The sequence below is a fragment of the Myxocyprinus asiaticus genome, chromosome 33 (genome assembly GCF_019703515.2).
Source record: "Myxocyprinus asiaticus isolate MX2 ecotype Aquarium Trade chromosome 33, UBuf_Myxa_2, whole genome shotgun sequence".
NCBI lineage: Eukaryota > Metazoa > Chordata > Actinopteri > Cypriniformes > Catostomidae > Myxocyprinus > Myxocyprinus asiaticus.
Window position 1 is genome coordinate 548,882 of NC_059376.1, and position 11,517 is coordinate 560,398.

Sequence of the window (11,517 nt, forward strand, 5' to 3'; positions counted from 1 at the left end):
TAAAACAGTTCAGTTGAGCATGTAATACATTATCTGAATCCTTTATGCCCGAAACATTTTCTACAGAAGAAGTACTGAACAGTGTTTTCTATTTGGGCTCAAACACTGTCATGGTGGCAACAGTGTGAAGAGAATCTAACCGAGCAAGTTTGTGAAACTACCTGAAATATCACTCAGCTGCTCAAGGGAATAATTCATTTGAAACTACTAATTCTGTAAAATTGTAATGAGATTACTGACTTCACTGATTATCAGAAATCACATTTCCAGTCACATGTCAGTTACTTTCTAAAACACTTTTCACAGAAAAGCTCTTGTTTTTTTGCTTAAAAAATGTAAATGTCTATATTTCCTCTTAGTTCATTGACTCAATGACTCAATAGTTGCTAGTGGGCGCAAACCCTTCAGGTGTCACAGAACCGCAAACAGATTTGCATATTAAGGTGTCAGTGCCCTCCGCAAGTATTTGCACAGTGAGACACTTTTCATAATTATGGCTCTGTATGGCACCACAATGGATTTGAAATGATAATCAATGAACACTGTATGTGATTGAAGTGCAGACTGTCAGATTTAAGACAGCTGCAGTAAAGGCATCACTAGGGAGGGAACCCAGAATTTGATGATGTCGATGAGTTCCAGACTTCAGACAGTCATTCACTGCAAAGGATTTTCAACCAAGTATAAAGATTATCTTTTAATTTATGATTGTTACTTTTTCCAATTACTTTTAAGCTCCTGAAAAGGGGGGTATGTGTATAAAATGTTCTGTAATTCCTAGACCGTTCACCCAGTTTTGATGTAAACCCCTTCAAATTAAATCTGACAGTCTGCACTTCAATCACATACAGTATTCATTGATTATCATTTCAAATCCATTGTGGTGCCATACAGAGCCATAATTATGGAAAGTGTCTCACTGTCCAAATACTTGTGGAGGGCAGTGTACTGTATGTATTGTACAAAAATATGATTTTAGAAATATCTGCAGCCTAAGTAGTGTAATTAAAAGTAATTAATTGAAGGTCAGTAACTGTAATCTGATTCCAAGCATTTGAAATGTAATGTGTAACGTGGTTTGGGAAAGGAGGAGTCAGGAACCGGATCAACACTCAACAACACATCAAACTGGAACATAATAACAGATGTCGACCACGAACACACACACAGCTCCGTGTGTGTCTCTCTCCCCCCTGGCATCCCTGGTTCCTCCTCTTATCTCTCTCCCGCTGACTGGGCTACTCAGCACCAGGTGTGCACCCTCACGGCCCGGCCACGCCCTCCTCCTCATCACACACCCCCACCACCCGATTCAGGCTGGGGAAAGCTCCGGACTGACTTACTCCCCCCCCCGGTGGGGAGGAGTTGCCCCTTCGGCCATGTCCTCGCCGGCTGGTTTTCCCCGCCTCCTGGGTACCTGGGTAGGACGAGGGGAGAGGAAAAGAGGGCGGGAGAGACAGAGGGAGAGAGAGAGAGAGAGAGAAGAAAGGCAGTGGTCCTCCGCGACACTGGGCGATGGCACTGGACCTCACCTCCTGACGGACGGCAGCGAGCTCCCCCGCCCTCTGGTGGATGGTAGCGGCTCCTCCGCCCCTTTAGCAAACAGCAGTGGCTTCTCCACTTCCTGGCGGACGGCAGCAAGCTCCCCCGCCCCCTGGCGGACGGCAGCGGCTCCTTCGTCTCCTGGCAGACGGCAGCGGGCTCCTCCGCCTTTGGGCGACCCGCTCCAGTACCACTGTATCATACCTCCTCGGCATCGCGATCCTCCGTCAGCGGAGGGGGCTCTCTGACGGCGCGTCTTCCTCCATTCCTGGGTTTCAGCACCAGTGTGGAACCAGATTGGGCTACTCAGCGCCAGGCGTGCACCCTCACGGCCCGGCCACCCCCTTCTCCTCATCCCATAATGCTTTTATAGTAATTAATTACTTTGCAATTAGATAGCACCAAACACAACCAGGTTTGAGTACGGAGGTTTACTACCGCCAGAGCAACATAAAAACTCACGTTATGTATGTACAACAGGGCCGCACGACTGCAATACCCTGGCACAAGAATTTGCATCTGTGTTTCCATATTTGCGCAATGTTTCTGGACTTGCGTGTCAAAAATCAAACAACAGCCTTTCCTATATAGCATCAACAGTATTTCATAATCTTCATTTCCAATATATAATTGCTCAAAGTTCAGCATGCTTTATTACCAGAAGTACAATGGACAAATATTCACCTTTTCCAGTCGTATGATGCATTTGTTGAGTTCAATGACATAATGGTCGATTCGGGCAGCTCTGTGCTTCTTAAAAGAGTCTAAGTGACTGCGGGTGGCTCCTGATTGAACACAATACACTGATTACAGTTTGACAATGACTAAGGTTCAACCTACAGTGCATCCGGAAAGTATTCACAGTGCTTCACTTTTTCCACATTTTGTTATGTTACAGCCTTATTCCAAAATGGATTAAATTCATTATTTTCCTCAAAGTTCTACAAACAATACCCCATAATGACAACGTGAAAGAAGTTTGTTTGAAATCTTTGCAAATATATTAAAAATAAAAAAACGAAAAAAAATCACATGTACATAAGTATTCACAGCCTTTGCCATGACACTCAAAATTGAGCTCAGGTGCATCCTGTTTCCACTGATCATCCTTGAGATGTTTCTACAACTTGATTGGAGCCCACCTGTGGTAAATTCAGTTGATTGGACATGATTTGGAAAGGCACACACCTGTCTATATAAGGTCCCACAGTTAACAGTGCATGTCAGAGCACAAACCAACCCATGAAGTCCAAGGAATTGTCTGTAGACCTCCGAGACAGGATTGTATCGAGGCACAGATCTGGGGAAGGGTACAGAAAAATTTCTGCAGCATTGAAGGTCCCAGGAGCACAGTGACATCATAAATGGAAGAAATTTGGAACCACCAGGACTCTTCCTAGAGCTGGCCGCCTGGCCAACCTGAGCGATCGGGGGAGAAGGGCCTTAGTCAGGGAGGTGACCAAGAACCCGATGGTCACTCTGACAGAGCTCCAGCATTTCTCTGTGGAGAAAGGAGAACCTTCCAGAAGAACAACCATCTCTGCAGCACTCCACCAATCAAGCCTGTATGGCCAGACGGAAGCCACTCCTCAGTAAAAGGCACATGACAGCCCGCCTGGAGTTTGCCAAAAGGCACCTGAAGGACTCTCAGACCATGAGAAACAAAATTATCTGGTCTGATGTAACAAAGATTGAACTCTGGCCTGAATGGCAAGCGTCATGTCTGGAGGAAACCAGGCACCGCTCATCACCTGGCCAATACCATCCCTACAGTGAAGCATGGTGGTGGCAGCATCATGCTGTGGGGATGTTTTTCAGCGGCAGGAACTGGGAGACTAGTCAGGATTGAGGGAAAGATGAATGCAGCAATGTACAGAGACATCCTTGATGAAAACCTGCTCCAGAGTGCTCTGGACCTCAGACTGGGGTGAAGGTTCATCTTCCAAGAGGACAACGACCCTAAGCACACAGCCAAGATAACAAAGGAGTGGCTCCGGGACAACTCTGTAAATGTCCTTGAGTGGCCCAGCCAGAGCCCAGACTTGAACCCGATTGAACATCCCTGGAGAGATCTGAAAATGGCTGTGCACCGACGCTCCCCATCCAACCTGATGGAGCTTGAGAGGTCCTGCAAAGAAGAATGGGAGAAACTGCCCAAAAATAGGTGTGCCAAGCTTGTAGCATCATACTCAAAAAGACTTGAGGCTGTAATTGGTGCCAAAGGTGCTTCAACAAAGTATTGAGCAAAGGCTGTGAATACTTATGTACATGTGATTTTTTTCGGTTTTTATTTTTAATAAATTTGCAAAGATTTCAAACAAACTTCTTTCACGTTGTCATTATGGGGTATTGTTTGTAGAATTGAGGAAAATAATGAATTTAATCCATTCTGGAATAAGGCTGTAACATAACAAAATGTGGAAAAAGTGAAGCGCTGTGAATACTTTCCGGATGCACTGTAGATCCAAATAAAGCCAGAATACAAAAATAAAAGACTAAAACAAGTTTGTTCAGTCTCAACATTTACTTCTAGACATCAAACCTTAACTGACTGAAAGCATAGTGCATCACCACCAAAGACAGATTCACAGTATTCTCCACTAAGAAGACTTACCAAGCTCCTGTGGCTCCCACATGTACGGGTCAACTCCTCCATAATAAAAGGACTCGTAGCTGCTCTCAGTCCGCTCATCTCCATCCCACTTCAACAGCTTGTCTTTGGCTCTCTTCGCCTTCTGAACAAGACCTAAGAAACAATGTGAAAACAAGTAGAAGAATTAAATACTTAGTCAAGACTTCCTTGTTACTACACAACTTGGATGTTGAAGAGAACTAGCATAATCCACCTCAATGCTAACTGCTGTTAAGAAGTGGCGCAGGGTGGAGATCATGACTCTTTTGGACCTCAGTCTGTGTTTCTCTAGTTAAATAAGCATATGAATAATTATATATTTGGGTGTTTCTTCACTTTCTAGAAGTCCACAGTGCTGAAAGTACCTGAAGTTGAAGTTAAATCATGTTTCACACTCGCACTAGTTGATTTAAATTGTCTACTAACAATGTCCAACAATGTGTGTTTCTGCATCACAGGAGATTTATGTCATTCATTTCCAGCTCATCTCAAATTCTGTATTGTGTTTAATAGAATTCTGTGCTGGAAATGATGCTGATGGAAATGACATTTTTAACACTTTTCAAATAAAACGATCGACTTCTTTGTCTTGCTGAGACTAATTTAATAGCTAACATTTGATGTATCCTAAATACACACAATTTAATCATATTTTCACACTCAATTTGGCAAAATTAAAAGACTAGAAATGACAGCAAATAAAAAGTGATATTTCCCTTGATTTTTCTTTGTTTTGTCTCATATTTCATCTCAAGCGTGCTCTTCACTGACACTAAGCAAGTACTCTAACTTCTTAAATGTTATACATACATATGCAGTACAGTATATGTATGGTATATATACTGTATATTAGGGGAAAAATTATTTTATGTGATGTAAATGACACCACAAGTGTAATTTTTTAAACATTGATGGAAACTTTTCACCAGGCCTTTTTCATCATGTGAAAATTATTTCTAAGTCAGTTTTAATGAGACCTTCATATAACAAAAAGAAGAATGTTGAAATCTGTTTACTTTGAAGAAAATCAACCCCTGAGACATGAAATGGCTTGAAGCTGAAGAAGCACCCATTTATTTATAGTACAGCTGGGAAATTTAACACGTTCATAAAATATTAGAGCAATTAATTCAGTATCTGTTTTTATTTTTATTTTTACTTCCTGAAACTTCATGCAATAGGATAAAGGTGTCCTGAGTTGTTCCTCACAGGCTCGGATTAGGGTGGGGGCAGGGTTAGGGCATCTGCTGCCTGCTAGGAACAAACCCAGGCACCTGTGTTCAATGGGCGAAACTTCACTAATGTTTTTCCCCACTTTCTGCGGCTAAAATTGGCATATACACTGATGAGCCAAAACATTATGACCACCTGCATAATATGCTGTTGGTCATCCGCATGCCACCAAAAAAGCACTGACCCGCAGAGGCATTGACTCCACAGACCTCTGAAGGTGTCCTGTGGCATCTGGCATCAAGACATTAGCAGCAGATCCTTTAAGTCCTGTAAGTTGCAAGGTGGGGCTTGGACTTGTTGGTCCAGCACATCCCATAGATGCTCAATCGGATTGAAATCTGGGGAATTTGGAGTCCAGGGCAACATCTCATGTTCATCATGTTCCTCAAACCATTCCTGAACAACGTGTGCAGTGTGGCAGGGCGCATTATCCTGCTGAAAGAGGCCACTGCCATCAGGGAATACCGTTGCCATGAAGGGGTGTACGTGGTCTGCAATGATGTTTAGGTAGGTGGCACGCGTCAAAGTAAAATCCACATGAATGGATTTTCAGGGTTTCTCAGCAGAACATTGCCCAGAGCATCACACTTCCTCCACCAACTTGTCTTCCCACAGTGCATCCTGGTGCCATCACTTGGTAAACGGCGCTAATGTACACGGCCGTCCACGTGATGTAAAAGAAAATAGGACTCATCGGACCAGGTGACCTTCTTCCACTGCTCAAAGGTCCAGTTCCAATGCTCACGCGCCCATTGTAGGCCCTTTCGACGGTGGACAGGGGTCATCATGGGCACTCTGACCGGTTTACGGCTACACAGCCCCATACGCAGCAGGATGCGATGCACTGTGTGTTGTGACATATTCCTCCTGTAACCATCATTAAAATGTTCTTTGACTTGTACCACAGTAGACCTTCTGTCGGTTCAGACCAGACGGGATAGCCTTCATTGCCCTCACGGATCGATGAGCCTTGGGTGCCCAACACCATGTTGCCGGTTTGTGGTTTTTCCCTCCTCGGGCCACTGTCAGCAGGTACTCACCACTGTTGACTGGGAGCACCCCACAAGCCTTGCTGTTTCAGAGATGCTCTGACCCAGTCGTCTGGCCATAACAATTTGGCCCTTGTCAAAGTCGCTCAGATCTTTACTCCTGCCCATTTCACCTGCATTCAACACATTGACTACAAGAACTGATTGTTCGCTTATCATCTGATCTACCCAGACCTTGACATGTGGCCTTGTTAGGTGATGATCAACGTTATTCACTTCACCTGTGAGTGCTCATAATGTTTTGGCTCATCAGTGTATAAATGTTCAACTGTACATCCTAAAAACACAGAAACTGATTGTGTGAAGCAGTGCACGGTTATTCATTACATGCAACACATGTCCCAGGCATAACAAACATGGGAGCAAATTTACTGTATGGAGAATGAAGATTCTTCATCCGCAAGTGGGCGAGTTATACAGGCAAGCTGTTGTCTCTCTTCACATCGCGCGAAAACACTCACTGACTTTCATCTGAACCCATTTCAAAAGCGGAACCACCCGAGAGAGACCCAGCGTGTGCACGATAGAGACTGAGAAGGACCTGACTGATATACTTGTAGAGACTGAACGGCAGCCAGAGAAAATAACAGATTTGAGATTTTAAACTTCAGCAAATTAAACTTCAGCATTCAGTATGTTTGTTTTATATCTGAATGTATAGTGTCTAATAATGCACAGGCAATGTACACTTAAAAGTTTCTCTTGCCAATAAAGTCTGATATAAATTGAATCTGCCCATTTTATCCTATTAAAAACATTCCACTGGAAAACAGCATAAGATTCTGCCCAAATTGCACTTACAACACGTCCACTGATTTTATGGCATATATACATATATTTCTATAAAAGATGTGAAGAATTTTTTTATTTATTCACAGCCTCATTTATAAATATAAATACATACTGGATGGCTCTATTGGTCAATCGCATCATTTTGCGGTCAGATTTTCTGTTTATTGACCGTTAAACGGTTTAATTGATTGTTGTCCCATGCAAACAATTTCCTACTTTTCGTTTCATTCCACATTCAATATCTTTAAGTAGCCATGTAATAACTGGGATAATGAACATTTAGCCTGATATTATCGTTAATTCAGCATTCAATACTATGGCACTACTGAAGAAATAACTTGCTTCTGTAAGCTGTCTATCTTTTGTAATGGAGTAACCTCATTTTAATGTACATTTTTATCCTTGAAGTGTCTATTTGTGTATATACACTTGTAAATGGCCTTTATCTTACTAACTGTAAAAGATCTGTATTTGTCATTTTTGCCCATTTTCATTTTGTCACTGTGTTAAGTGTTGGTCTTGTGAATACTGTTATATGTTCTCTCACTCACTTTTGAGCTGTCCAGTAACATGTCTGTTGTCTCCGGAATGCTCCTCCTCATAGTGGTCCTGCAGCTGGTAGAATGACTGGAGATCTTTCAAACAGAGCGGGCACAGGAAGCCCTCCTTCACCTCAGCTGTGTCCTCTAATGAGGCCATGAGGAGCGGTCTGATGATTCTGGGGTTATGCTGCAGCTGTCTGACAGTCCAGACTGTCCCAAACCTTCTCCATCACTCACACAGCCATACCTGCACGCACACACACACACACACACACATACACGCACACAAATATAACATTAACAATTATGTGACAGTTTATAATAACACATCTGTGTGGTTGAATATTCTCAATTACAGTTACATGCGCTTCGTGAAGTTCTACCCTTACAAAAAAAAAGTACTGTGGCAATACCATGATACAAGGCAGACTCCAGCTCCATATTCGCCATCATAACCGTTCCACCTTAAATAATGGTGGGTGGCATATAGGACCTCCTGCTTATTTTCATTGGCTGTATTTTTTAAAGGTACAGGTGCACTGAAAATCTGAGGCTGCGGTATTTAAATAGATGAATCTTCTAACGTGGCATGTGTGATAATAGTATGTCATTCCGTGCTATTAAATTAAAGAACATTTTATTCTTTTAAAATTAAAGACTGTAGTAAATATGATGCCTTGCTCTGACATAGGGAAGTAGATAAGAGTAGCATTACACTTTCTTGTAAACTCAGCAAAAAAAAAAAAAGAAACATCCCTTTTTCAGGACAATGTACTTTAAAGATAATTTTGTAAAAATCCAAATAACTTTACAGATCTTTATTGTAAAGGGTTTAAACCATATTTTCCATGCTTGTTCAATGAACCACAAACAATTAATGAACAAGCACCTGTGGAACGGTCGTTAAGACACTAACAGCTTACAGACAGTTGGCAATTAAGGTCACAGTTATAAAAACTTAGGACACTAAAGAGACCTTCCTTCTGACTCTGAAAAACACCAAAAGAAAGATGCCCAAGGTCCTGCTCATCTGTGTGAACGTGCCTTAGACATGCTGCATGGAGGCATGAGGACTGCAGATGTGGTCAGGGCAATAAATTGCAATGTCCGTACTGTGAGACGCCTAAGACAGCGCTACAGGGAGACAGGAAGGACAGATGATCATCCTCGAAGTGGCAGACCACATGTAACAACACCTGCACAGGATTGGTACATCTGAATATTACATCTGCGGGACAGGTACAGGATGGCAACAACAACTGCCCGAGTTACACCAGGAATGCACAATCCCTCCATCAGTGCTCAGACTGTCCACAATAGGCTGAGAGAGGCTGAAATGAGGGCTTGTAGGCCTGTTGTAAGGCAGGTCCTTACCAGACATCACCAGCAACAATGTCGCCTATGGGCACAAACCCACCTTCGCTGGACCAGACAGGACTGGCAAAAAGTGCTCTTCACTGACGAGTCACGGTTTTGTCTCACCAGGGGTGATGGTCGGACTTGCGTTTATCGTCTAAGGAATGAGCGTTACACCGAGACCTGTACTCTGGAGCGGGATCGATTTGGAGGTAGAGGGTCCATCATGGTCTGTGGCGGTGTGTCACAGCATCATCGGACTGAGCTTGTTGTCATTGCAGGCAATAATGCTGTGTGTTACAGGGAAGACATCCTCCTCCCTCATGTGGTACTCTTCCTGCAGGCTCATCCTGACAGGACTCTCCAGCATGACAATGCCACCAGCCATACTGCTCGTTCTGTGCGTTATTTCCTGCAAGACAGGAATGTCAGTGTTCTGCCATGGCCAGCGAAGAGCCCGGATCTCAATCCCATTGAGCATGTCTGGGACCTGTTGGATTGGAGGGTGAGGGCTTGGGCCATTCCCCCCAGAAATGTCCGGGAACTTGCAAGTGCCTTGGTGGAAGAGTGGGGTAACATCTCACAGCAAGAACTGGCAAATCTGGTGCAGTCCATGAGGAGGAGGTGCACTGCAGTACTTAATGCAGCTGGTGGACACACCAGATACTGACTGATACTTTTGATTTTGACCCCCCCCCCTTTGTTCAGGGACACATTATTCCATTTCTGTTAGTCACATTGAAACTTGTTCAGTTTATGTCTTAGTTGTTGAATCTTTTTATGTTCATACAAATATTTACATGTTAAGTTTGCTGAAAATAAAAGCAGTTGAAAGTGAGAGGACATTTCTTTTTTGCTGAGTTTATTTTTCATTAGTTATGAACCCAAGAACATCATAGACATATTGGTGCAGTATATGTCTAAAGCGCCTATATGTGAAGCGCATATAGTTAATGTATCTAGTATTGTATAACTCTCTTAAATGGTAAGATATCAGCTGCAGAGCAATACAATATAATACAGTATACTTCTAGCACCAAACTGCATACATTCTAACATTAAAAATAATCATATTCTTGACAATCTGAAAGCGTGGTGAGATAGAAAAATAATAGACCAACGAAATTAAAGATTAAATCATCTTTTGCTGCATCATTATAAATATGAATCAAGAACATAATATTATAACAAAGGTAAAGTATTGCACCTATCCAAAGCCCATAACAGTAAAATATATTCTCAAGAAAAAAAAATAGAGAAATAACAGACTAACGAAATTCTAAATATTTCAAATATTCTCCTAAATCTGAGATCGTGGGGTCATAGAGAGACTAAAATATGTATGAGTCCCTCTATGCCACCACGATCTCAGGAATGACATACTATTATCACACATGCCACGTTAGAAGATTCATCTATTTAAATACCGCAGCCTCAGATTTCAGTGCACCTGTACCTTTAAAAAAGGAAATGAAATGTAATGAAATGCAATGAAAATAAGCGGGAGGTCCTATATGCCACCCACCATTATTTAAGGTGGAACGGTTATGATGGCGAATATGGAGCTGGAGTCTTCCTCTATAATGATATCAGATGCTGAATAACATGGTACTTTTATGACATATCATGTGACTGAACTATATTCACGTACTGTGGTATTTCATGATACTTTAAAGAATACTTATAAACCCATGGCACATGTCCCGACAATCACTATATTACCACGGTACACTGTCCAAATAACCATTGGAGTAGCACGGTACTTTTAGTTGGTGTTCATTATCTCAAAAGCTTCCACTGAACAGATAAAAGATATATATCATATATACTGGTCTTTTACTTAAAATAGAGTAAACAACAGCAGTCCTGAGCTAAACCACAGTGACAGATGACAAATGTACCTTGTGTCAGAATATTGACCGATATCGGAGCAGTATCGATCATACGGCAGTCTGTCGGGTGTGATCACAACATCATCCGCTGACAAAATAAAAGTCACACTTCAACAAGAGCGTCAAACAACGTCTTGAGCAATTTATTCATCTGCGTTTTTGTTTACCCTGTCTTCGTGAGTTGATGAATTCAGACGTGATGGTGAAGTTTACACCACATACAGTAAATATCAACACATTTTCCTCAAGAGTTCAGAATAACCGGAAGTGGGAGGGGCTTGTCGTTGGCAGCAGCCAATCACTCGCATGCATGAGGGGACGTTTCTTCCTCCTCCATAATAAAAGCACCACTGAAATATTTGCTGAAAGAAAAAACTGAATGTGTTTGAAATAAAACCATGCTTCTGGATTGTCTTCTTTGGTTTACTTCAGTTATTTCCTTTTATAAAATCACTGGGGGTTGTCATATGACTGCCGTA

General features: G+C 42.3%; 1 protein-coding gene across 3 annotated transcripts in view; it reads right to left on the bottom strand.

Annotated features, from left to right (window-relative positions):
* Positions 1 to 11,287, bottom strand: part of LOC127424013 (rabenosyn-5-like) — a 19,644-nt gene extending 8,357 nt beyond the window's left edge. Inside the window, exons 1-5 of one of the 3 annotated variants that reach the window (XM_051668774.1) lie at positions 11,206 to 11,284; positions 11,048 to 11,126; positions 7,800 to 8,037; positions 4,157 to 4,288; positions 2,227 to 2,345 (exon numbers count right to left, since the gene is read on the bottom strand). In XM_051668774.1, the coding sequence (XP_051524734.1) occupies positions 2,227 to 2,345; positions 4,157 to 4,288; positions 7,800 to 7,947 (399 nt within the window). In that variant the 5' untranslated portion in view covers positions 7,948 to 8,037; positions 11,048 to 11,126; positions 11,206 to 11,284. Of the gene's footprint in view, positions 1 to 2,226; positions 2,346 to 4,156; positions 4,289 to 7,799; positions 8,038 to 11,047 lie in introns of all 3 variants that reach the window. The other 2 variants (XM_051668773.1, XM_051668775.1) reach the window with 2 other exon arrangements.
* Positions 11,288 to 11,517: the final 230 nt, after the last annotated feature.